Source organism: Dendrobium catenatum, unplaced genomic scaffold (assembly GCF_001605985.2).
Source record: "Dendrobium catenatum unplaced genomic scaffold, ASM160598v2 fragScaff_scaffold_1177, whole genome shotgun sequence".
Taxonomy (NCBI): domain Eukaryota; kingdom Viridiplantae; phylum Streptophyta; class Magnoliopsida; order Asparagales; family Orchidaceae; genus Dendrobium; species Dendrobium catenatum.
In genome coordinates this window covers 190,672-218,299 of record NW_021319639.1, presented here as the reverse complement: position 1 = coordinate 218,299, position 27,628 = coordinate 190,672, and the positions used below count along the sequence as shown (strand labels likewise).

At 39.5% G+C, this 27,628-nt stretch overlaps 1 protein-coding gene across 6 annotated transcripts in view; it reads right to left on the bottom strand.

The window, feature by feature from the left end:
• The window catches only part of LOC110106917 (vacuolar protein sorting-associated protein 45 homolog), a 37,540-nt gene extending 10,379 nt beyond the window's left edge, over positions 1-27,161 (bottom strand). For 4 of the 6 annotated variants that reach the window (XM_020837003.2, XM_028698902.1, XM_028698904.1 and 1 more), the window contains exons 1-8: positions 26,508-27,161; positions 25,322-25,517; positions 25,151-25,230; positions 8,749-8,976; positions 8,444-8,569; positions 2,313-2,393; positions 2,077-2,218; positions 1,777-1,955 (exon numbers count right to left, since the gene is read on the bottom strand). In XM_020837003.2, coding sequence (XP_020692662.1) covers positions 1,777-1,955; positions 2,077-2,218; positions 2,313-2,393; positions 8,444-8,569; positions 8,749-8,976; positions 25,151-25,230; positions 25,322-25,517; positions 26,508-26,597 — 1,122 coding nt within the window. In that variant the 5' untranslated portion in view covers positions 26,598-27,161. The remainder of the gene's footprint in view (positions 1-1,776; positions 1,956-2,076; positions 2,219-2,312; positions 2,394-8,443; positions 8,570-8,748; positions 8,977-25,150; positions 25,231-25,321; positions 25,518-26,507) is intronic. The other 2 variants (XM_028698903.1, XM_028698905.1) reach the window with 2 other exon arrangements.
• Positions 27,162-27,628: the final 467 nt, after the last annotated feature.

Sequence of the window (27,628 nt, the reverse complement as noted above, 5' to 3'; positions counted from 1 at the left end):
TCGATATTAATTGATTAATTAATTTAATTAATTAAATATTATAATTTTAATCAACCAATTAATCAATTTAAATTTCATTGCTCTCGAATTTTAACTGCTCTCAGATTTTTAAATGCTCTCGAATTTTAAGTGCTCTCAAATTAACCAATTAATTAATTTTGAATAACTAATTTTAATTAACCAATTAATTTAAATTCATCAATTAATTTTAATTAATTAATTTTCATCAATTAATCAAATAATTAGTTAATTTCACTAAATGTTAATTAACTTAATAAATTAATTATCATTTAATTCTAAAATAACTATTTCTTTTACAATTAATTGATTATTTAAATTAATTAATCGCTCTTCAATTTTGTCGATTTTTCAAGGCAATTTCGGCAGCCTCGCGACGTCATCTCCCCTTGTGAGGAAGTCAGGGCGACACTTGCCGATAATTTCTTCCCGACAGAACGTAAGGTCAACGGTGCGAGGTCTTGATTTGAAATCATCTCAATCAGACCTAAGGTTGACGGCGCGAGGCATTCGATTAAAAAATCTTGCCCAAACCTAAGGTTGACGATGCGATGTCTGAGTTGGAATTTCTTCTCATTTAAAATTTACAATTTCTTTAAAAATTATGATTTTAAAGACTTTTCAACTGGAATTAGTTGTACATGGCCCCATTAGTTTGAATTTCATATCTTTTTTTACACAACAGAGACAAAAACTAAATTGATCATCTATAAGGCTTGACCGTATGGGTTGTTTGGATGCAGGATTTATGCAAGAGTTGAGCAGAATTTATGACAAATTCTGCCAAATAGGATTTAGGGAACTGTTAAATCTCACAGTGAGTTAATTCTTCAATTTCCCTATTTTTGATATAAATCTTGGATTTACTAAATCGAAGAATTCGGTAGATTTACAAGATTTAACAGAAGAAGCACACGAAAGAAAGAAAGATGGCTACTTTCGAAACTAGTAGGCTCTTATCGTTGTCATTACTTGCGATCCAACAGAAGAACAGCAAGGAGGAATGACTTTGAATCCAACAAGAAGGAACATCGTCGAAGGAGGCACGGGCATCTGGTCACGGGTTCGGTTGGCCGTAGTGGGTTCAATTTCACATGGATCAAAGTCGTCAGGCTGCAGGCAGAAGCAAGAAGTTGGACCGGCATGTTGGTCGCATGAAGCAGGCTGCCGCGTGTAGGAGCCGCGAGCGTCGAGCTAGGGCTCGGGTTCAGCTATTAAAATAGAAGAGGTGTTTGGCAGGATCGGGATTGGAGGATTTTTGCAAGTCAACGAGAACCAGAGCGATGTTCATCTTTTCTTTCCTTCTATCTCATCTTTTTTTATCGATTGGATTGTCGCCAGGGAGTTAAGATAGCGAAGTGATGTATTGTTTGGGCATAATTGTGTGAGGTGGGCCAGAATTGTAGAGATGTGTTGTTTCGCTTTTATTCAAAACTCCCTCTTTCTTTTCTTTTTTTCCTTTTTCTTTTTAATTTAGTCAGAACAGAATTTGGGTTCACCTTTTTGATTGAAAGAATAAACTACATAAGAGAGATCATTATTTGAACAATAGGCTTATTGATAACATCTCTACTCTACACCATGCTACATTTTTTATTAATGTCAATTTATGCTTTGCTTTATCAACAATAAGAACAGCATTGGAAAGCATACATAAAATATTATATGCTCCTCAATCAGGATAAAGGGGAAATAAAATAGTTTTTCAAGCAAAAATTAGAACAGCTGATTGAACAAATCACATTCAAACCAAAGTACCTCATAAGCTGCAGCTTGTCCACCTTTACATGCAAGGTCTTGTTCTGTTTGTGAAACTAACATGAGTTTTCTCTCCTCTACAATCCTGCTCATTTCTGTAACCATGGTTACATGCTTGGAGACATTTCCATGCATCTTTCTATACTCAGGATAGTTGTTGACAAACTTCGCCATATCATCTGCGAGTATTAAGATTTCAATAGATAATATATTCAAATACTTGAAACAGATCTTCCCATCTAAAAACTAGGTCCGTGCATAGTTTGTCCTAAAAGACCACATAATTTTGATCAAATCTACCTATTGTTTGAATATTCTGGTTACTCTTTGCAATCTGTTGAAAATCATCCACCATTTGCTTGATGTTCAATCCAAGATCTCCAAAATTTTCATAGATATTAGCTTTAAAAAATGCATCCTGCTCTGATGACAACACAACCTCCTTTACAAGTAGAAGATATTGAATTGATTAGCTTTTACAGGATGATAATCAAATGTGGATGACTTGAAAAGAGTGAGAGCCAATAGAATGCTACCTGTTGATCTTTGGGAACTGTGCCAACATTTCTCAAATCAACTTTATTATCTAGGATACCAATAAGTTCATGAACCATTGCCTGTAGTAAAATTGAAACTAGTTAACTTAGGCTTTTATTCATATTAGTTTTTAAAAAAAAAAAAAATTATTGTCATGATTGTTCGACAAAATTTACGTTAGTTGTCAAATATCTAATGCTGCTTTCCATTTTTCTCATCCAGAACTTGGGACCCAACAACGACATTTGCTAGAGGATGCACCGTAATATATGCTTTTCATTGATGATATTCTTCTTGTTGATAAGACTAAAGAGGAAGTTGAAAGAAAACTTGAATTATGGAGACCAACCTTAGAGTCTAAAGGTTTTCGTTTGAGTTGGTCTAAAACCGAGTACATGGAGTGCACTTTTATTAGTAGTAAAAGATCTAGTGGGGAAATTGTGACTTTGGGCAATCAAGTCATTAATAAGAGTACACGTTTTAGATATCTTGGGTCTATTATTCAAAGTGATGGTGAAATACATATGGATATTATTAATAGAATTCAAGTTGGATGGTGGAATTGGAAGAATGCATTGGGCCTATTGTGTGATAGAAAAGTATCACTCAAACTTAAGAGAAATTTTTATAAGATGGTGGTGAGACCTGTAATTTTTTATAGCACAAAAATTTGTTCATTACATAAGAAGCATAAAATAAACTTAAGTGTTGCAAAGATGAGAATTCTTAGGTAGATGTGTGGCTTATGATAGACCGGTCCATATTGGACCGGTTCAACCGGCCCAAGAGGGCCGGCACCTAGTATATTCCAAGCGGAAGAAAGGGGGAGCTGGCCCCCTTGTGGGGTCCACGAATTAATGGCCAAATCAAATGAGAGGGGATATTTAGGAGGGAAAACTAATTTGGGGAAGGTTGTTTAGTCTTTTGTCTTTTATTTTGTATTCTCTAATAGGAGGGAAGGGATTATGGTTAGGGTTATGCAATTTCTTCTTAGGTTTTGGGCTCTAACCATTCATTAGAGAATTGGAGAGCCGGATCTTCCTCTCGAATTCAAGATCCATTGTATCTTGCTTATTTCCTTCCACTTTTCTTCAATTATCAAGTTTTCCTATTGTTTTGTCAAGATATTTCTTCAAAAATTGTTGTGTTCTTGCTAAAATTCTCAATTTCAGCCACTATTTGGGTGATTCCTGCACTTGTTTCATGACAAATTGGTATCAAAGTAAATTTATGGGCGGAAAAAGTAATCTTTTCTTGTTGATTTTGCAATCAGTGCATAGATTTAAATTATGGCAGCAAAGAAAATGGATGCATTGGAGGGAGAGATGGAACAACTCAAGGTTGAAGTAGAGTAAAAATATTTCGGGGTGGAAGGAAGACTCTTAGCAATCAAAAACCGCTTCGGGGACTTTGAAGAGATGATGAAAAAGATGCTTTAGATGCACACGAAGGCATCACCGACGATTCCTAGGGTGGCATCACAAGGAAAAGGGATCCAGGAGAAAGATGATGAATTAGTAAAGACTGAGGGCGATTTCTGAGGAAGGATTAGACAAGAATTTCATAAAGGGGCTTAGAGAGGACATACGGGCCGAACTCAGGGTATTGAGGCCTAAGGGGCTAAGAGAGACGATGGAATTGGTTCAGAGGGTGGAGGAAAAATGTAAGAGGGGAAAAGCCATCAAACGCAACATCGTGGGAGGAGCTTATTCGAGTAAACCTACAACCTTAGCTCCCAAAACCCAAAGATCCTTCCAGAGAGAAGTTCCTAGGAATAGTGGAGTTCGCCCGAGGAAGGGGGGGGGGGGGGGGGGGTGCTTCAAGCACTCACAGAAGCGGAGGTGCAAGATAAGTGGGACAAAGGGCTATGTTTCATATGTGATGAGAAGTACATGTTTGGGCATATAGATGTAAGGACCAAACTCTTCAAGTTCTCACAGTTTGTGATGATGAGGAAGTTGAGGAGAGAGGTGGGAGTAAGGCGTCAGTGGAAGAGGAGAAGTTACATTTAGACGTGGCTAAGGTGTCCCTGAACTTAGTAGTAGGGTTCACTCCGAGCCACACTATGAAGATGAGGGGAGAAATATCAGACAAGGAGGTTATGGTGCTGATAAATAGTGGGGCCACCCACAATTTCATCTCCATCCAAGTTGTGGACCAATTGGGGTTGAAATTGGTAAACACAGGAGGCTATGGGGTGATGATGGGGACAGGAAAGATGAATACAGTGAGAAGAGTGTGTAGAGAAGTTGTCTTAACCATACAGGGGATCTAGGTGAGGGATGATTTTCTCTCATTAGAGTTGGGCAGCACGGATGTCATCCTGGGGATGAGATGGCTACAGATCTTGGAGAATATCAAGATAAATTGGGGGTCGCTGACAATGAAACTATTAATGGAAGGGAGGAAGATAATGATTAAGAGAGATGCAAGACTCTCCAAAGTCATGATGTCATTGAAACCATGGTAAGAGACTTACAGGAGGAGGGAGGAGGATTTCTGGTGGAGCTGCAGAGCTTGGAGGGGATCATAGGGGAGGATGGATGGGGCATCTCTCTTTCGGTGCAGCCGATTATATTGCAGTTCAATGAGAATTTTCAACCACATTAGGGATTGCCACCACATAGGGCATAGGTGCCTGAAATTATGCTAAAGGAGGGGGTATCACCGATCAGTGTCAGATTGTATTGCTACCCCCAGATCAAGAAGGATGAGATCGAAAAGCTGATCAGAGAGATGTTGGAGGCTGGGAACATCAGGCAGAGTATGAGTCCGTTTTTCAGCCCAATTCTACTAGTTAAAAAGAAGAATGAAAGTTGGCAATTTTGTGTGGACTATCAGGCCCTGTATAAAGAGCTACACCAACCAAGTTTTTCATTCCAGTGATAGATGAGCTTTGTGGAGCGGCGGTGTTCACAAAGATGAACCTGAAGTCCGGATACCATCAGATCCGGATGAGAGAGGGAGATATTCCAGGGACGGCTTTTAGGACACACGAGGGATAATATGAGTTCTTCGTGATGTCGTTTGGTCTCACCAACACCCCGGCTACCTTCCAACCCCTCATGAACAAGAAGTTTCGACCTTACCTCTGGAGGTTTGTCTTGGTTTTCTTTGAAGATATATTGGTGTATAACAAGTCTAGTAATGAGCATTTGGAGCATCTAAGGATGGTCTTGGATATTTTATAGAAGCATCAGTTGAGGGCCAACTTGAAGAAGTGTTGTTTTGCTTAGGCGAGCGTGGAGTGCTTGGGAACATTATATCCCAAGAAGGGGTGGCTGCTAGGAAGGCAAAAATCAAGGCAATGTTGAAGTGGCCTCTACCTAGGAATATGGGGGAGTTAAGAGGATTTATAGGATTGACAGGATACTACAGGAGGTTCGTGAGGGGGCACAGCACCATTGCTTGGCCTCTAACAGAGCAGTTAAAGAAAGACAACTTTTTGTGGGGTGAGGCTGCTACTCAGGCTTTTGAGAGGTTGAAGATGGTCAAAACTACAGTACCAGTCCTAGCACTACCAGATTTAAGGTAGACATTCGTAGTGGCTATTAAGAAGTGGCGGATATACTTGCTAGGAACACACTTCATAGTTAGGACCAGTGGAGCTCGAAATACTTGCTTGAGTAGAGAATGGTGACCGAGGAGTATCAGAGGTGGCTATCAAAATTTTTGGTATATGATTTTGAGATACAGTATAAGCGCGGGTTTGAAAACAAGGTGGCGGATGCTTTATCTAGGTGTGTGGGGTAGCCATTTCAGTGCCGCTCATGTTGGATTGGAAGACTATCAAGGAAGAGAGTGCACAAAACCAAGAGTTGAGAAAGATCAGAGAGGATCTGCTGAAGGATGGTAGTAGCCACCCAGGTTATTCAGTAGATGAGGAAAGGCTTCTATATCAGGGGAGGTTTATGCTGCTACAAACCTCAGCTCATATTCTCCTCTTGCTGCAAGAGTTTCATAGGAGCGCGATTGGGGGCCACTTCGGTGTCCAAAAGACATATAGAAGATTGGCTGCTGAACTGTACTGGAAGGGGATGCATAAGGATGTAGAGGAAATGATGGCCAGGTGTGAAGTGTGTTAGAGGAACAAGTATATAGCAATGACTCCAGGGGGGCTACTACAGCCATTGGCACTCCCAGGTAGAGTATGGGAGGAGGTTCCATGGATTCCATAGACGAGCTACCAAGATCTAAGGGGTTTATAGTTATTCTGATGGAAGTGAACAGACTGAGCAAATATGCATATTTCATTCCTCTCTAACATCCTTACACCGTAGTAACTGTGGCATTAGCTTTTATTAGAGACGTGGTCAGGTTGCATATGATACCATAGTCTATAGTGTCTGATCGAGACAAGGTGTTCCTAAGTTATTTTTGGAGAGAGCTGTTCAGACTACAGGGGATTGTGCTGAAGAGGAGCACCGCTTACCACCCTCAAACTGATGAGCAAACAGAGATGATCAATAGGAGCGTGGAGACATATCTGAGGTGTTTTGCTTTAGAGACACCTTGGTTGTCGGCAAAGTGGCTGGCATTGGCAGAATATTGGAGCAACACTTCGTACCTTTCATCATCCTAGATGACTCCTTCAAAGTGTTGTATGGTTGGGATCCGCCAAACTTGGTAAATATTGAGCAAGGCAGCACATCAGTCTTTTCACCAAGGCAATACTTAGAGGAGAAGGACAAGATATTAGAGGAACTGAAAAGACATTTGTTGAGGGCCCAACAAATTATGAAGAGACAAACTGATGAGCACAGGAAGGCAATTCAATTCAAGGTAGGGGATAGGATTTATTTGAAGATTCATCCTTCCAGATAGAGGGTCGTGGCTAGCAGGAGGAATGAGAAGTTGGCTCCGAGGTACTTTGGCTGTTTTGAGATAGTGGAGAGGGAAAGGGTCGTGACTTATTGATTGAAGCTACCACTGACAATGACCATACATCCGGTCTTCCACATCTCACAGTTGAGGAGAGCTATAGATGATCACACTTCAACTGCAGAGCTACCAGTGATGCTAACAGAGGACTTGGAGGTGGCTCTGGAATCGTTGGAGTTCGTCAAGGGGAGAGAGGAAGTAAAAAAGTGTTGATCAAGTGGAAAGATCTATCTGAGTACGATGCTACTTGGGAAACTTTGAGCGACTGAAACACCAATTCCCATCCTTCCACCTTGAGGACAAGGTGATTCTTTGGGAGGGTGTATTGATAGACCGGTCCATATTGGACCAATTCAGCCGGCCCAAGAGGACCAGCACCTGGTATATTCCAGACAGAAGAAGGGGGGAGCTAGCCCCCTTGTGGGACCCATGAATTAATGGCCAATGCAAATGAGGGGGTGTCATTTAGGAGGGAAAATTAATCATGGGAGGGTTGCTTAGCCTTTTGGCTCTTATTTTGTATTCTCTAATAGGAGGGAAGGGATTAGGGTAGGGGTTATGCAATTGTTTGGTTTTTTCTGTATTTCTTCTTAGGTTTTGGGTTCTAACTGTCGGTTAGAGAATTGGAGAGCCGGATCTTCCTCTCGAATTGAAGATCCTTTGTATCTTGCTTATTTCCTTCCACTTTTCTTCAATTATCAAGTTTTCCTATTGTTTTGTCAAGAGATTTTTTCAAAAACTGCTGTGTTCTTGCTGAATTCTCAATTTTAGCCACTATTTGAGTGATTCCTGCACTTGTTTCATAACAACTTCACTCTTAGAGACAGAATATGAAACGAGTAAATATGTGAGAAGGTTGGAGTAGCTATAGTGGCAAATAACATTAGAGAGAATCATCTTAGTTGGTTTGGATATGAAACCTCGGCCTTCCGACAACCAAGTTAGGACAGTAGATGTATTGGATTTGGCCTATATTGGTTAGTAGAAATGACATCTTTTTCATTAAATTTCAATTTGAATGAGAATTTGATTCTTAATAGGGGGCAATGGATAAAAATGATTTATATGGTCAATCCCACATGGGATAAAGGCTTAATGTTGTTATAGTAGTTTTTAATAAAAAAAGATTTACGGGAAAAAAAAATCTAGCTGACCCCACGTAGTGGGACAAACGCTTGATGTTGTTGTTGTTGTGGAAAAAAAAAATCTGAAGAATAAAATATAAAACAAAGAAATATAGTCACACTACTTGATATGTCCATTGGGTCAGCAGAGGTGTAACTGGATCGTCTCTTCTATCAATGACAAGTAATAATGGAGAAGTTTCTGTACGCCTGAAATCAAACAGGCCACTTTCTTGCTCATACATAAGTTTCTGCAGAATTTAGTTCAAACAAAATAGAGCTTTAAGTGATTTATTAAAAGAAAAATGATACTAATCATGAGCAGAATGGAGTAAATGAAGCAAGGAACAATCATACTGAGAAAACTTACAAGAGTAAACAACTTCAATGCGTAAATTTAATTTTTATGATCTTCGTAATTAATACTCACAGCAGTTTCTTGTGCAATCTTCTTTGCAACATCTGAAGTTCGTTGATATCGAATGACAGGTCGGCGCTTAAGTGCTAGGAAAACTGCAGCAATACCATCCACGATGCGATCACAGAAGTTTTGTGAACTTGGGGGGTCTATAACTGCTGGGATCATATACATGTGATTAATGTGCAAATTCAAGGTGAAATGGTAAGGGTCTATGGCACAAAAATCGGCAAAGAATTCCTGCAAATAAAAAACCATATTATATATACAGAAAACCATAATGTTTTACCTACTAAAAGATGCAAAAAGTTCTAATCAACAGCCGAGAATTCTACGGTTAGTTTGACTAGTAATTTCCTCAGATCTTTCTGCATAATCTGTCACATATCAAGGGAATTTACAAAAGGAGATCATAAAGCCACTAATTCTTTTCAAAACCTTTCATCTCATCTGGTTTCAAATCTTGCTTGTTCAAATACATGCAGAAAAATTCCAGAAGACAACAAAAGAGACCGAAAAAGACAATGCAGCATGCTTGAACTGTCAAAATGAAGGAAAATTATAACTTGGTTCTTAATCAAGACAAAATATGAAACCTTAATAATGGGCCAAAAGCCTGCAATTAACAAGAAGTTAAAAAGCTCCACATCAAGTTTAAAAACTGAAATCGAGAATCAAGATATTTTGTCTAAGTGAGGCGAGGTGTAAGCTTCGAGAAAGATCAAGGTATAAGCCTCAAAAAAGAAAAATAAAAACACATGAACTTACAAATAATTCATAAAAATGACAAAAGCAAAATAAAACATCAATATATAAAGATATAAACTACAAATTTCAATATTAAATGTTAAAATATAATTTTGAAATGAGATACAAAGTAAACTGATGTAATACGATGCAAGAATTGCTTGTAAAAATTAATAATTTGTGAATTTTGCGTAGCTAAGTATAAACGGATGCGTATCAAGGTAGATCGTCAGAAAATTTCAACGGAAGAATTCGTGATGTTAATTGATTACAATTAAAAGCATCAGGAGACTAGCAAAATTACACCAACAAATAAATAATAAAACACATGGCGCTTAACAAAAATCCACTGTTTAAGATCTAGATCATTCACCTCGGAGTCCCTCACATACGCTCTTGATGACGCTCGGCTTAGCGGAAGAGGATTGAACACAAACTTAAGGATGCCACTAATAAACAAGTGATGCCGAGGGTACTAGCCGCCGGGGAAGGAGCTGGAGTTGGAGAAGCGGGTGGGCGCCCAGTGATTGTCCACTCGTCTGCCGGTAGCTGCTCGTCGAGGACGTCCACGAGATGGGGAAGAATACGGTTTAAGTATCCTTCAATGGTGTAGTCGAATCCGAATCCAATGTCGAAGAACGGCGATCGGATGATGTCAATGTTCCCTTGATAGTCGAATGCAAATCCGTGGTCACGCTCTGGATCGGCCATACATGATCATGGGAGATTCTTGCCGTGTGTAGTGGTGTTGCGGTGAAGGGGGAAGCCGCCACTTGAGAGGAGCTGCCAAGGAGAAGAGGGGAGAGGTGGGGGCTCGGGTGGGAGGAGCTGGAGAAGGTGGCGGCTAGAGCTAATTAGGATTTGGTGTAAGGTTTAGAAATCTGAAATTAATTTTCAGATTAAGTGGAATTGGCGGGATGAATTTGAATTTAAATTCAAATTTTAATTGAGAGAATTAAATTGGATGTGAGGGAATTATGGGAGGTAATTAGGGAGGCTTAATGAGAGGCTATTAATGAAATTGAACAGAGAAAGATCATGGAGAGGGGCCGACCATAGGGAGAGCTGAGAGAGAGTAATTAATGTTAAGTTGGTGGGCCCCCAAGAGAATAAACAAAGGTTAAATCAAATCTGAAATTTGATTTCAGATTTGATATTACTTAGAAAGTTTCCTAAGTGGTCTAAAGCACTAAGAAATGTTGGATTTCAATCAATTAATTGAATTAGTAAAAGGGGAAACTTTCCTAATTGCTTAGGATGTAAATTAGGAAAGACAATTGATGCACATGAATTTGAATTTCAAACCATGGGAACAGGTTGGCCGGCGGGTTGACTTGGGGGCGATAGGGAGGTGGGGCGGAGGAGGGGAGGCCGGCGGCTAGTGGGTTTGGCCAGTGGGTGGGGCGTCCAAGGGGGGAAGGCGAGATGGGGTGGGGGGCTCAGTTTTGGAAAGCAGAAGGGATGTGGGGTTGGAGGGAGGCAGGCGGATGATGGGTGATGGGTGATGAGAAGGAGTTGGAGTTAGGGAAGAAGAAGATATCGGGGCCGCGAACCTTGGAATCCACCAACGGTTGACGGGTCTAGCCATTACCCTCCTCAGGTCTCTCCTCTCATGAACTCACTAAGAGATCAAACAAAGAGCATCAAATTTTCATTCAACAATTCATCAACTAGTACAATGCAAGAGGCCTCCTATAAATAGGCCGAAATGAAACAAAACTAGAAAGACACAAATGCCCTTGGGGCTACAATAGCAACTCAATACCTACAAGGGTAAACTAGGAAAATAAAATGCGAGAACAAATAAAATACAAAATAAATCAAAAATAGAAGTTTTGGATCGTAGTCGTCTATCTGCGTCGCCAACGACGGTACACATGTCGAAACTTGATGTCCTCATCATTCTCCCCAGGTGGGAGAAAGCTCAACCCCGTTGAGTAAGCATCTCTAGAAGTCTCGTACCACTCCAGTAGGTCAGGGTCCAATCTCTGCAGCTCGTCCCGGTCGATCCACACGTTCTCCGTCTCCGGTTTCCCTGCCCATTGAACTAGATACCTTTGGCGACCACCGTTTTTAGTGGAAATGATTTAGTCGCTAAGTATTTCTTCAATCTTCTCCGTAGTAGGTAAAGTGGGAATGTTTGGGAGTGGAGGTAGGATGGGGTTCTCACCAGGTGGGGTCACACAATGCTCAGTATGTAGTGGATTAGTGGGGTTAAACTCTGGACCCTTATAGGCTACAAGATCTTCAATGTTAAACGTAGGATTAATGTTAAAACTCTCGGGAAGGTCTAGCACATAAGCATCACTATTTATTTTGAATGTTATTTTGAAAGGTTCTGCGCTTCTTGCATGTAATTTCTTGATGATCCCTTGCGAGAATCGCTTTGGATGAATCCGAACCATCACAAAGTCTCTCACTTCAAATTCTTTAAATCATCTCTTGAGGTCCGCATTGTGTTCATAGTTAGCATTACTTTGTTCAATCTTTTTTATTAATTTCTTTGTGCAATTCTTATAAATGCAATGCAAATGCATATGCAGACTCAGATGCTCTAGACTTATGACCCATGAAAATTAAATCTATAGGTTGCCTAGGTTGGTATTCGTACACAATTTCAGTTGGGCTCAGAAATGTGGTTCGGTTGACAGAATTGTTATAAGCAAACTCAACAATGGGTAACTTAGAATCCCAATCTCTAAGGTTTTCCCCTACAAAGGTCCTTAAGAGGTTTCCTAAGCTCCTGTTAACAACCTCGATTTAACCATCGATCTGGGGGTGGAAGGCTATAGAAAACTGAAGTTTCGTACCCATCTTGTGCCACTGAGTTTTCCAAAAGTAGCTCGTAAACTTAACATCTCTATCGGAAACGATGGTTTTTGGTAGACCATGAAGTCTTACTATTTCGTCAAAGTAAGGCTTAGCGATCCGAGAGGCATCAAAAGTTTTAGAACATGGGAGGAAATTGGCCATTTTTTAGAACCGGTCAACAACCACACAGACAAAATCGTGCTTCCTAACAATCTTGGGAAAACCCAGGACAAAATCCATACTTACATCTTGCCAAGGGAAATTGCGTACAAGGAGTGGAGTGTAGAGCCCCGTGTTCTGCTTGCGTTGTTTGACAAGCTAGCAGGCGTGACACATCCTTAAAAGTTTACTAACGTCACGCTTAAAAGGCTGGGCCAATAGAATCGATTTTCTAATGTGGCAATAGTCTTGGATTGTCCAAAGTGGCCAGCTGAACCTCCTGCGTGTAATTCCCAGAAAAGGTATTCACGAAGAGACGTTTGGGGAATATAGATCTTTTGGGCCTTAAATAGGTATCTATATTCTACTAAGAAATCATCGATTGTACACTCACGTCCGGAAGTCAAACAAGAATAAATCTCACTAAAATCAGGGCAGACATTATAGTCTTTTTTAAGACGCTTGAATCCAATCACTTCAGTTCTTATTTCTCGGGTTATCAACATCCGACGGCTTAGGGTGTCTGCCGCTTTGTTGTCAGCTCGGGCTTTGTGTCGGATGGTGTAGGCATATTCTTGATGAAATTCAACCCAGTGACCATGTCGTGCATTGAGTTTCTTTTGTGAATTTATGTAACGCAGGGCTTCGTGATCAGAGAAGATGACAAACTCTTGGGACAGTAAATAGTGTCTCCAATACCTAAGGGATTGAATGATAGCATAAAACTCCTTATCATAGGTAGAGTACCGTTGTCGGATGTCATTCAACTTCTCACTAAAATACGCGATGGGATGTCCCTCTTGTGATAGAACTCCTATACCAATCTCAGATGCATCGCAAGTTACTTCAAAAACTTTTGAAAAATTGGGTAGACGCATAACTGGAGCTTCTACCATTCTCCTCTTTATCTCCTCGATGGCCTTAGAGGCAGACACAGCCCATTGAAAATCTCCTTTCTTGAGGCAGTCGGTTATGGGTGCCACTATTGTGCTAAAGTTCCTAATAAACCTCCTATAGAATGTCGCCAATCCATGGAAACTCCAAACATCTCTGATAGTCTTAGGTTCAGGCCACTTGTTGATTGCTCGTACCTTCTCGGGATCAGCTGAAATTCCTTGTGATGATATTATAAACCCTAGAAAGGTGATGCTAGTTGTGAGGAACATACATTTCTTGGGCTTACCATAGAGTTGCTCCTTTCTCAAAACCTCACAAATTTGGCCTAAATGGTTTAGATGTTGATCCACCGAACTGCTATAGATTAGAATGTCGTCAAAGTAGACTACAACGAATTTTCCAAGGAATGGGCGAAGGACTTGGGTCATTACTCTCATAAAAGTACTAGGGGCGTTGCTGAGACCAAACGGCATAACCATCCATTCATACAGTCCATCTTTAGTCTTAAATGCCATCTTCCATTCGTCCCCAGGTCAGATCCTAATCTGATGATATCCACTATTTAGGTCTATCTTTGAGAAAAGGGTTGCTCCCTTCATAATGTCTAACATGTCATCTAAGCGAGGAATAGGGAAACGATATTTCATAGTAATCTTGTTGATAGCACACAATCAACACACATCCACCAAGAGCCATCCTTCTTGGGAGTTAGAAGTGCGGGAACAGCACAAGGACTTAAGCTCTCTTTGATGAAGCCCTTTTGGAGTAATTCATCAACTTGTTCTTTTAATTTGACGTGCTCTTCCGGGTTCATTCGATAGTGGGGAAGGTTGGGTAAAGAGGCTCCGGGTACTAAGTCTATAGCATATTGGATGTCATGCAAAGGGGGTAGATGGTTAGGGAGGTCCACTGGAAAAACATCTGCAAAAGTGTCGAGGGGTTGGACTTCTTCAGGGATGGGTTCTCCTAGCTCCTGGTTGGCTTCTCGTGCCACTAGGGCATACAAAGGGGCTCCTTTACTCAGTTCAACATCAACTTCCTTAGCAGTTAACAAGTTTAAACCTTTGCTAGGTTTAACGGGGACATGTTTAACATCAATTTTGTTGGGATTAGGTTGGGAGGGAATTAGTTTGATCTTCTTGCCATTATGCTCAAACACGCAGGTGTTTGTCCTCCCATAAATATGGACGTCGTTGTCGAATAACCAAGGGCGACCAAGCATAATTTGCCCCACGTCCATTGTCAACACGTCACACCAAATCTTCTCTTGATATCCAACAAACTCGAGGGGAATAAGGCTTCTATCTTTGATCTCCATGGAAGTCGAGTTAATCCAGACAACCTTAAAAGGATTTGGGTGGGGTGTCATCTTTATGTTACATTTGGATATCATAGTGGAAGAGACAGCGTTGATGCAGCTTCCACCGTCGATGATGACCTTACAGCTCTTATCTCGAATCTTGGTAAATGTATGAAAAATAGAAGTTCTACGCTAGTCATCACTTGTCTTTGGTTGGGAAAACGCACATCAAACGACTTGTAGATCAACAGGGTTATCTTCATTGAAGGAGTCTTCTTCCCCATCAACGTGATGAACTAAATTAGTCTCGGGCTCCTCCTTGTCCTCATTAACTTCTTCAATTATGGTGACCTTCTATGGACTAGAACATTGCGATGCAATGTGGCCATACCCATGACACCTATAACACTTGGTTCCATAAGTGGCTTTGGGAGTGTGAACCTAGGATTTTTGGAATCCTAAGTTAAAAGATCGTTCATGCAATGAAAAAAAAATTGGAGCTTTGAGGTGCTCCAAATTATCATGCATAAGGGAGGGAAGACTAAAGAGGATGTACCTTGGTGTATGCTTTTTGCTGATGATATTCTTCTTGTTGATAAGACTAGAGAGGGAGTTGAAAGTAAACTTGAATTATGGAGGTCAACATTAGATACTAAAGGTTTTCGCTTGAGTAGATCTAAAACGAAATATATGGAGTGTAATTTTAGTAGTAATAGACCTAGTGAGGGGATTGTGACTTTGGGCAATCAAATCATTAATAAGAGTACATGTTTTAGATATCTTGGATCTATTGTTCAGAGTGATGGTGAAATAGATGGGGATATTATCAGCAGAATTCAAGTTGGATGGTTGAAGTGGAGGAATGCATCGGGCTTGTTGTGTGATAGAAAAGTACCCCTCAAACTTAAGAGAAAATTCTATAAGATGGTAGTGAGGCCTGCAATGCTTTATGGTGCTGAATGTTGGCCATTTAAAGAGAAGCATAGTTGTTGTTGTTGTTGTTGTAGGGAGGGAAGACTACTAGAGAGCTTCGACACATTGAAATAGTCTCCAAATCAATTTTGGCATGATTTGGGTAGGAGGGATTTGTCCTACAACTTGAATTCGGAAGACAACCTACAGCATTATCAAAAAGTCTAGAAGAAAGAGGTTTTTCCTAAATCAAATCGAAAGAGATTTAGAAATTTGAGAGCTTGCATCTAGCCATATTATCTTGCAAATTAGAGAAAAATGGGCGAAATAATCCCTTAGTACGATGGAGCAATGATCATGGGCCTTTGGGGTCCATGAAATGCTCCACATCAAATTTACCAATACTTAGGATTAAATGAGCACATTTATGAAAATTTGCAAATTAATAGACTCATTAATCTAAGCAAGAAGTACATAACATATGGCTCGAATCTTAATATAGTAGGAAACATGCATTTGAAGCTTTTAGGGGATCAAATCACTTTTGACATGATTTGATTCATTAAAGGCATAAAGATGAGTTTCCAAACTTTGGAAGACTTGCATAGCAAAGGTAATTTGCCATAAACTTTTCTATCATAAGCTATACAACATATCCAAAAGCGAGCTTTGATCAAACACACTTGCTCTAAGATTTTCAAAGTAAATCTTTGATATTCACATTAGATCCTACAACAAGTCATCACTAATATTTTGAATATATTGCAAGGCTTATGACGAACTCCACAAGCTCCACCAAATTCCTAAATCATATGTCTATTTTGTCATGACACTAGTGTTGAGTAGGCACATGCAAGGTTTAAAATTGCGCAATATGAGGCTCGCCTTGAGGCCCGCCTTTGCGCAATTCCAGTAAAAAACGCCTCGAGTTATTTTTATGAGGCTTGCGCCTCAACTTGTTTGAGGCTCGCCTCGCCTCACTGGCATGAGGCTTACGCCTCACACTATATATATTAAAACTTACAAAAATCTTGAAGTAAATGCCCGACATTGAACTCTATGGGAGAGGAGGAAGAGGAGAGAGCAGTTCATCATAATGATGATTCAAATGAAGAACCCCTTAGTGATGACAGTGTTGATGACTTGTGAGTTCTTCTGTGATATGTCATTGCTATTTAATATTTATTTTTGGAAATTGGAATTATATGTTAATGAAAAAAATACAGGAATTTGAGAAAAATAGAATTTTGAGTTGAACTATATTTCATGTTGTCTTATTATTGGGATATTTTGATTTCACTTCATATCTTATGCTTTTTTATGTTTTATATTATTCACTCATTAGTATATAAAAAATTTATCATTTTATGTTTACGCAATCTTTTGATTTTGAGGCTTACGCCTCAAAACGCCTTGAGGCTTACGCCTCGCCTCACGAATGAAAAACGCATCAATACCCGAATGCGCAATTTTAAACATTGGGCACATGTACACAATGTGGGATTTGGGAGGATATGCGAGCAACACATTCAATTTGGCTACGAATAGTAACATACCCTAAGGTTTGAATGTAGGTGAAAATGTCGAGCTCAATATGATGCACAAACATATATTTGAGAGGTGTTCGATACCAATCCAACATCTCTACACGCATCGAAATCCTCTACGGACTCTCACATGAGAGCCAACAAATGGAAATTACTTAATTTCCACTGTTTTTGCGAAGTGGACAGCCAATAAGGGGTTTTGGGAGAGCAAAAATCAAGGTTTCTAAGAACCTAGGGCTAGGGAGCTTCAACCACACATCAACGGCTAGGGGGGCCTTGGGGCTTTTCCTAAGTTTTAGCGTTATACCTCTCCCGAGTTGTCCTAGCGCTCCTATCCAAGCTCCAAGCACTGTCCAAGCTCCGGAACGTTGTCCAAGCTCCAAAGTTGCTCCAAGCCACTCCAAGGGAGAAAGATCACTGTCCAAGCCGTTCCGAAGGATCCAAACTGCTGTTTGGAAGGTTTTGGAGGCTTTCCTTGCTAATTGGAAGCTTCCAACAGCTGCTTTGTTGCCCCGAGGTCGTCGGCTTTGGAAAAGATGCTAGAAGGAACCTTCGATTTCGCCGGGAAACAAGAGAATGAGGTTTCTAGGGTTGGACGGACGAGCTTCCTCCAACCTTCCCTCCTTCCGCACCTAGAGGTGCACGCAAGCAAGAACACGCTCTGTCGAAGCCCTGGGTGGTGTCGGACGAGAGACCCGCACACGAGAAGGTGTGTGAACAAAGACCTGAGCGTGCAAATCTCCCTCTATCGCTCTCTCTCGCTCGCTCTCTGTTCTGCTCGGGACAGACCACACGGGGAGCCGCACGAAGCCAAAGAAAAAGAAATAGGGAAGTCGAATGCTTCCCCCTCTCTTCTTGCTTCCTTAGGAACGCACGCACAGCAGAGTGCCGCCCCCAACTCGTCCCATCTCGCTGCCTTGTTCCGTGAAACGAGAGAAAATCTACTCAAGTAGATTTTATGCCCAATTGATGTGAAATTGGGTGGGAATTGAGGTGAGATCTCAGCCCTAGATCTCAAATTTTGATTTGAGACCAAATTCAGCCCAAATTGACTGATTTGGGTTGAAATTGAGTTCAAATCGAACTCGACTCGGATCGATTTGGGTCGATTTGGGTCCGATCGAGTTAATTTCATGAAATTGAACTCAAATTAGCGTTGAATTGGACTCGACGACGCTCGACGAGGTTTGATTTAAATTGATTTTATTTTAATTTAATTAAATTAGATTTAATTTAATTAATTTGAGGCTTAATTTAGGTCGATTTTGCTTCGACGACATTTGATTGAATCGATCGAGCCTAGTCGGGCTCGATTGGTGTCGGGTCGATACAAAAATATGCGTCAACAGTGATCAAATGCCGAATATTCACAATCAATAGCCACTTCCTTCAATTTAGCACTTAAATTACCTTTTGGGGCTACATATCAACCAGGAGATGGTGGAGATTGAACTGATGCAACCGTAGGTGCTTTTATTCAAGGAAATATTGTAATTTTTCATATTGTTCAGAAGCGAGAAGGATGTCAGTCAGCTAGATGTGTCAATTTCGGGTCACGGGTCGGATTCGACCCGCCGAACCCAACCCGTTTTTCAAACGGGTCGAATCCGGGAACTCGAACCCGACCCGTTTTGAAATCAGGTCGGGTCCAACCCGGATTTTCCAAGTCGGGTTTTCGTGTCGTGTCAAATATTGACACCCCTACAGTCAGCTTGTCCGCCGTGGCAATGGCTTGAAATCCTTGGCTAGATTCACCAAGTTTTATCTTTTTTTATACACTTCAATGGGCTCATTTCTTATGAATTTTTTTCATTTAGTTTTTTTAATGTAATTAATTGTTTTACAATGATAATATTAAGCCTGATTACTTTCATGATTATCACATGAATTAAATGATCAATTAATGTTTCTAAATGACCTCATAATTGATCCAGCCCATGAAGGAAATTAAAGTCCTATCATTTCCCAATCATTTAGGTACTATTTTCAAAGCCTCCAATTGGTTTTATAGTAGATATTAATCGCTTGTCATAATTTAGTATTCACTTATACTCAATACATTGGCTATTGACCTCGATAAAGTCGATTTGATCGAGCTAAACCAAACAAAGAGTGGCGGACGAGATGTCAAGCAAATGCTATTTGAAATGCACCGGAAAAAATTTAAAGTCACACAAATTGCAACCATTCGTGAATCAAACTGGACCAGTACATTCAAGACAATAGAAATAGCAAAGATAGACACTCATATACAAGGTCATCGGACGAGAGTAATTCAAAAATTTTTCTGCGCATGAGGTGACAACGTGATTTCAATGTAAACAGCAAAAAGAATTTTATGAGATATATATAATTATAATAAATATTTCCTACCATCCCACATCTCTCGTACCTACATCTATACTCACACCATACCTGCACCCACGACCTCTTGTTTCTTCCACACTCCCTCGCACACAAGATACTCTCTCATCATGTTTGTACCAATCCAAATCCCTAAACCATCGGCAACACAGATGTGAGGAAGTTACATGTGTTGCTGCTAAAGAAGGCATTGGTGGAACCTGCAACAAAGTGTATAAGGCTTTAACGGGGCTAACAACAAGTGAAGGAGAAAAGAAATTTTGGAGACATGCGAATTTTGGTTAATCTTGGTCAAATTTTTCTTCACTGGCAAACTCATCGAAGCTCTCACTTTATCTCTTTCACTCTCTTCTTCTCACTCTCTCTTTCTATATCTTTCTCTCTCGCAATCACTCCCTTTCTCTCAAGCCTTATTTAGGTTAAATCAGGCAATCGCCACAACTTTGTTTGCCAGCAAACTCACCAAAACTCTTACTCTATCTCTTTCGCACTCTTCCAGTTTCTCTTCTTCTCACTCTCTTTCTATATTTTTCTCTGTCTTTCAATCACTCTCTTTCTCTCACTGTCTCTCCTCTTTCTCACTCTTTTTCATTCTCTTCTCCTCCTCCTCTCTCTCTCTCCCATTCCCTCTCTTTCTCTCATTCTCTCTCCTTCTCTCGCTAACTCTTTTTTCTCTCCTCCTCTTCTCTCTCTCTCCCTCTCATTCCCTCTCTATCACTTTCTTTTACATATATACATATGTATGTGAATATGTATATATATACGTGTATGTATGCATATTATATAATAGTCTCAAGGAAGCTAGGTATCTTCCTATGTTATGCCATTGTTTATGAACACCAACAAAATAATTTAATAATGAAAGTTATTGAAAGACAAGGTCACGGATGACATAAAAGGAAATAATAATTGGGATTTAACATGTATCTTCGTTTGTAGAGGTTGTGGAGCAATAATTGTGCCTAAGAGCTCCTTGGAGTCAAGTGCAGCATCAGCTCTAATAAGAAGACAAGTATATTCCAGCTAGGGGTTAAAAGAGTCGAGTCAAGCCGAGCTCGGGTCATGTCGAGCTCGAGCTTGACTCGCCAGCTAAAGCTTCATTTGGGGTGGCTTTCTTAGTGCTTCATAAAGCAAATTTCTAGTAAAAAATTAAAACTAAATCACGAGCTCAAAATCATGAGCTAGAACTTGAACTCATGTCGAGCTCGGCTCGTGACGGTAAAAATAGGTTCACGAGCCGTTCGCGAGCTCTCAACAAAAGCAGCGAAGGAGAGGAAGGACTGTCGGAGAGAAAATATCTGCTACCTAAGAAGAAGCTGGTATATACTATGTAGAAAGAAGAATTGGATTTTGTTTTAATAATTTTTTGGGGAATATGTTGCTTTGACTGTTGCATCGCTATTAATGCTAGACACTTTACCCAAAAAACATTAATGCAAGACAACTTTGAAGGTAAGCTTTTTTTCAAATATAAGTTGTGTTAACAACTTTTGTCCACATAAAAAAGTCTTTGCTATTTTTTTAACAAAAACATTTTCGTTCATTTTTTTTAATTCCTTTTTTTTTACAAGCCAGCTCGCGAGCTCTCAAGCCAAGCCTCACCAAGCTCGAAATCGAGCTCATTTACTAGACGAGCTCGAGTTTGAGCTTGAGCTCGAGCTCGCAGCTCGATGACCTCGACTCTCCACTCACTTGCACCCCTAGCACCAACTAAAACCTATCCTCAAGCATTGAGTCCAGATTGAGCTCAAATGCATCACATTGGATTTCAAACACACGAGGGGAGTTGGTGGGACTAGCAATGTTGAGATAGGAGTTACTAGATGGAGAAGTAAATTTGTTTTTTTTTTTTTTTAATTCCTCTAGACACCAATCTATTTTAGAATTGAAAATTCTATCATGAGGCTAAGGTTGATTGGAGACTTGATGAAATTTAGGAGAAGACCAATCAAAGTGGCTCAACTCTAAATGAGTATCATAACAAATATGAGAGTGGGTAAGATCATCAGGATATGATCAATCAGGATCATGATATCATTAATGAGGGTGTGAATGATTGGCATGATATCATCATAAATAATCATTATACAAATTATATAATTTGCCCTCTCAGTGTTCTAAGAAATAGGGATCATAAATATTATGATAAGAAGAGTATGATTTATGATATCTCCTATCTTAATAATGTTTTTTAGAATGATCACGATAGGTAGTATATGATGTCTGTCTAAAATACACAAGCTTAAAAATGAGAGGGAGCTTAAAAATGAATACAAAAGTAGGGAGAAAGAAGGCAATCTAGTAAGTAAACAAAAGATATGTGCAAACTTTGCTATGCCCTAAAAGCAATTAGGATCATAAGAGAGGAAAGATAAGGCATTTTTAAGACAAGGTAGCTAGAGCAGAATTATCAAGTTGAAGGTCGCAGCACCAAGGCACCATTACCAAATCACATAAAGACAAAAGGTAGCTCGTCCTCAAACATGTGAGGAAATAAATAGTGAAGTCATGTATGGGATTTGGAATGATAGATTTCACATGTAATTCGGCATATGCACAACACAAAAGATTCAAGGTGTGGGCACAATATAGGGGTCACATACATGTTGCAAGCAGGATGTGGTGACTTCATGATGGAAGGTCGCATGGGAGGTGCATCACACACATTAAGTCATGCAGGTTCCTAGTCTTGAGCAACATGGAAGGTAATGCACAATTCTGTGTAGAGCTAAGGGAATGATGCTAGACAAGCTATTAGATTGCACAAAACAAGGGGCATGGGCTACCACTCTAGAGCAAAGAGGGGAAATCATGGGAATGGCTGCAGTCACAAGTGTGAAAATGGATGCAAGACTGTGTAACATAAGTGAGGGAAAAAGGGCAGTAAAGAGCAGTTGTCACAAGCTATGGCGCACAACAAACCTTTCATAATCTTCTTCATTGTTGTGCAAAGAAGATTATGAAAGATTTGCAGGCACAATGATGATGCGCAAGAGGTGTAAACGTGAAGCTAGCAATAGAAATTGGAGAAAACATAGCAAATCATCTTGAACATGCCTCTGATACCAATTAATTGAGGAAGCGATACATTAAAAGGAGAACTAAGAGAGGGAGAGATAAAGAGAGAGAGAGAGAGAGAGATTAAACCGTAATATTGATTCAATAATTCTCAATTAGGTTTGGTTCGAAACAATAACAAGATTATTTATATAAACTAAGGGTCTCCAATATCCTCCTAATAAAACATTGACTTTTAAGTAAAGCAATAATGTGTTCTTATTATTTATACATGTATGAAATATTTAAAATAGTTAAAATATGTTGAAACTAAATGAATAAATGTCTAATAGCTAATTTGGAAGAGAATCTGATGAGGACATCGACAGACGCTACCGACATGTTTATCGACGGCGAAATCGTAGATCGACGGCCACGATTCAGCGCCTCTACTTTTGATTCAGATGTCATGATGTATTATTTAGTATTTTCAATTTTTTCATTTTTACTCTTGTGGGGAGTTGCTTTGTTATTGTAGCCTAGAGGGCAATTTCTTACTTTCTTTTTTTTATGAGTTGAGACCTATATATAGTGGTCTCATATGTTGTATTAGGGTAATGAATATTTGAATGAAATTTTATGTTATCTTCTTCTTCTTGCATGAGAGCTAGAGAAGGGTGATTGAGCTCAAGGTGAGCGTTTGCAATACCCACCAGTCGTTGCCTCGTTGGAAGCGTCCTCGACTCGTGGTTCGTGTTATCTTATTGTTTTCTTTTCTAAATTTTGGTTCTCCTTTTCTCCACGTCAATCTCCACCCGAGATCCATTCCTCCAACACTTCATCCAATCGTTTCACTACTACAACTCCAAGCTCCGTTAAAATCACCCCCCAAACCCCCACGGCAAGCTCCTCCTCCTCCTTGGGCCGTCGGCCACCTCCTTGCTTCAAACCTTGATGATGACACTAATCATCATAATGACTCCTTAATTTGAGTTTGCAATAAAGGGAGAGTCTAGCTAATTTGAAATTCAAATTGGAGATTCAAAACTTTCCATAATTGCAAAAGTCCAAATAAGGAAAGATTTGAATTAAATCCAATTCAAATTTCATAACATGAGGAGTTACTAATTCTCATCCTAGATGGCAACAACCCATTTGGAAAGTGCATAATCCCTCCCTAATCTCCCTCCTCCCCTCTCTACATGTCGCCGGCCTCATCAAGGGGGAATCCCCTTTAATGCTAGTTTAATTGCAATCAATGCCCTTGATCCAAAATTCAAATTCTAATTAACTTCCCTCCAAATTTACTTAAAATCTGAAATTAATTTCAGATTTGAGTAAATCTCTTCCTTCCCTCATCTAACCTAAAACCCCTCTCCAAAATCACCCGCCCCCTATCTCCCCACCTTGGCCGACCCCTCCCCTTTCCCTCCCTTGGTGAATTTCGGATGCTCATAACACTTGAAGCCAAGAGAAGAAGACAACGCCCTTCAACCTCCACTTCAATGTTGAATGGCGGATCCCGAACTTGAGTAGGGACTCGTGTTCGATGCCGACGGAAATCTCAACATCCTAAGATCTCCGTTCTTCGACGTGGGATTTGAAGACGACGCCACCTTTGGAGATTATTTGGATCGAGTTGTCCCTACTCTCGCGCACGTCCTCACCCGTCGAATTCCCGACTATGATTGGATCATCGTCGGCCACCCACCACCTTCATCTCCGCCAGCTACCTCTCCACCAACGAAGTTCTTCGGCGCCATCTCTCTAGTGGTAATATCTTTCATTATATGGGTCATCTTTCTCCGCTAAAAGCCTACAACTAATTGAGTGAGAAGGCCCTTGAGGTGAACCTCTCATTGTTAAGCGTTGGATTATGTTATTTGTACTTTGCATTTAAATTACCTTAGACTTTGAAAGAATTGTTTTGGTTATTCTCTATTGTACGTCTTTGGCCTAAGCAAGTTAACGATTTCAAATTCTTAACTCACTTTCATGTGCTAGCATTAAATTTAAATGAGCAAAACTTTAATCAACCTTCTTTCTAATTTCTAAATGTAACTCCTAGTAGTTTCACATCAGAATCATATGACCATACTCATGATGCATTAACAAGTTTAACAAGATCATCATGAATATTTGTTTGGGGGTGGTCAAGGGCTGACATCAAATGGAATTTTGTTCAAGTTAGGTAGAATATTTACACAGTTTATTGTATGCTTAAATTTATTGTATGACTTATGACATGCATACTATTAACACAATAAATCTAACCACCCAACAGATTTGGATGGCAGAACAACTCATCTACTTATTTATTAGGCTCAATCTTTAACATAAGAACACTCTGTTATTTTAGTAGATAAAGTTGAGAAACATTTACACAACTTCATGTAAGCTGGCTTTTATATTATGAATCATGATATGCATGCCATAAAACATAATAATCCACGCTATCCAAGCAGATTTTAGGAAAAATTTCCCCACTTTCGTATATGCTTGATTTCTATACAAAACAATATGCAAGCCACCACACAAGCAAACTTGGGTGGTTCAAAACTTATCAAATTATTCATTGGCGTATTATTTTCCATAAGAAACCTCAATAATTTTAGCGGGTAATGCAAATGCAGGAGAAACTGATGGAGGAAAAACGGAGCAGTTACTATAACCAACTCACTTGAACTTGCTGAACAACTTCATGCTCATCTGAATCAGCAAGAATTTGGATTTGAGTGACCTTCAAAATGTTGGAGAAAACTACAAAAAATAATGAATTTCAAGTAAAAAAGCTAGCCTTATGATTGTAGTTAGCAAAAGAACTATCGAAGGCGTGATTCCAACAGCATACAAAGGTGATATTCTCCAAATCTGGGATTAGCCAATTGACGCCTGAGATTCTGGATATTATCAGATGTTGGTCTAAGAAAATAAACAGCTTTCAAATGTGACATTGGCTCTTTTGACATTGAATCCACCAGCTCTACCAAAAATACTTCCTTTTGGAGCAGTTCTGATTGAGAATAAACAACACTGACAATACTGACCTGCATCAGATACCATTTTAGGATAAATATAAGATAAACATGTACAGTCTGATTTTTTTTCTGCTAAGAACTCCAGCAGTCTTGTTTTTTCAAAGAAGACATATGCCTTTTATCGACTTAGAATGCACTGCTATCAGGTTCTCGTTTTCTTTAAACATCTAAGAATTTTAAACAAGAACATAGTTTCTTAGCAATGCAAAAAAAAGGTTAGCCAAGAACCCGCATTAGTGAGAGACTCATGCACCAGGTATGCCTCATTTTATTTTGTATGGAAATCTGAAATAATTGGATCAAAGCATGTAAAGGCTAAATTATTGTAGGTGGTAATATACTCTTAATTTCAAATATGGATCCCAAAATGGATAAGCAGATGCTTCTTTTGTTAATTCTAGGTATGCGCATTACAATGCAGTAACATATTCATTAAAAATGGATGCACTGATCATGAGTAAATGTACCCATACATCTTAAATCTTTAGCAAATCCCACAAAATACGAAAAGATGTTCGCTCCGAAACTTTTTAAGGCTGATCTATCTAATCCAGAAGAGCATAGGTACCACCTAATAACGAGAGAGAGAGAGAGAGAGAGAGAGAGAGAAGGATAGTCGGGTTGCATAGAGATGTTGATTCTTCCAACCCTGTTTTTGAACTGGTAGGGAACGCTGCTTCATTTCCAGCCCTTGCCAAATTAAAAATTTCCAGGGATTTCTTCCCAGGTCCAAATTGGCCTAAATTCGGGAAGTATTTCAGCTTGTTCAAGCTGAACGAATAAATAAATATTAAACGTCTCGAATCTATAACACTCTCTAAGGAAAAAAGAAAATTCTCCAAGGTTCCCTACTAATAGAATTTCATCCAGTTTCCCTGGTCAATGCCAGGCATTTGTTACAGCTATATGCACATAGAGGCATGAATCGTGGGCGTCAAGGCTTATAAATGAGAATATGGGGAAGGGAGAAAGAAAGGAAGTAGAATTCCAAATCCTTACCGTCTGTGAATCCAGAATGAGGACTTTCATGCCGGAGATGTCCTGCAACATCCGCCCAATGTATTCTCGAACGAGCGAATTTAACACCATATTATGATCGTGCGATGACAGCTCCCTAACGGGCTGTTTGGTTGCAAGATTTAACTGGATTTAAGCAAGAGTAAAGCTAAATCTTGTCAAAAAAGTTTCTTTTTCTTTTCTTGGCAAGTAAATCCTGTGGCGAGCTAGATTCAAATCGCAAGTATTCTCCTTCGCTGCCTTCTATGGTCGCTGCGGCATGCAGAACTTTTAGGGGCTGTTTGGATGCAGGATTTAGACCGGATTTGAAGCCGATTTGAGCTAAATCCAGCCAAACGGCCAAAAATGCAAAACCAAATCTCACGCTAAATCAAAGCCGCGGTTGACGGAAAATTCCCTCTTTCGCGGTAAATCCCGGATTTACGAAATCCTTTGGTTCGGCGGATTTACGGGATTTGGCCGAAGAAGCGCGCGAAAGGGAGAAAGTTACCTTCACAGCTTGCTCCCGTTGTTTCCGATCAAAAAATGTCGTAACTTCCGCTCGTCGTCGAAGGAGCGAAGTGGAACAGCGACGAAGAAGAACTCGTGCAAAACTTTACACCTGCGAAGGAACGAAGCCGAAAGTGATAGAGAAGGCAAAATCTAGGTCCTATAAGTTAATGTTGAAGAATTTAAGTAATTTAATTTAAAATATTAAAAATTAAGTAATACAAATTAAATTATTACTAAAATTATTAGTTAAATACTTAGTTATTTCAAAATAATTAATAGAATTAAATATGATTTTAAATGAAAATAATTGTTATAAAATATTATAAATAATAACTAACCCCCTTAAATATTTTAACCACCTTAAATGCTTTAATTATCCAAGAAATATATATCAAATATTTTAACCGCCTTAAAATCCTTAATTTAATAGTCAAACAATCACATAGGATTTAGCCACTGGATTGAGTATTATCAAAGAAATTTAATTTTCATTAAAACCTTAATAAATATGTATATAATGATTCAAATCAATCAAATTAAAATTTAAAATAAATTTGGTGTTGAGACGGTTCTAACGAGCCCAAAAACATCAAATTTGGACAAAAAATGAA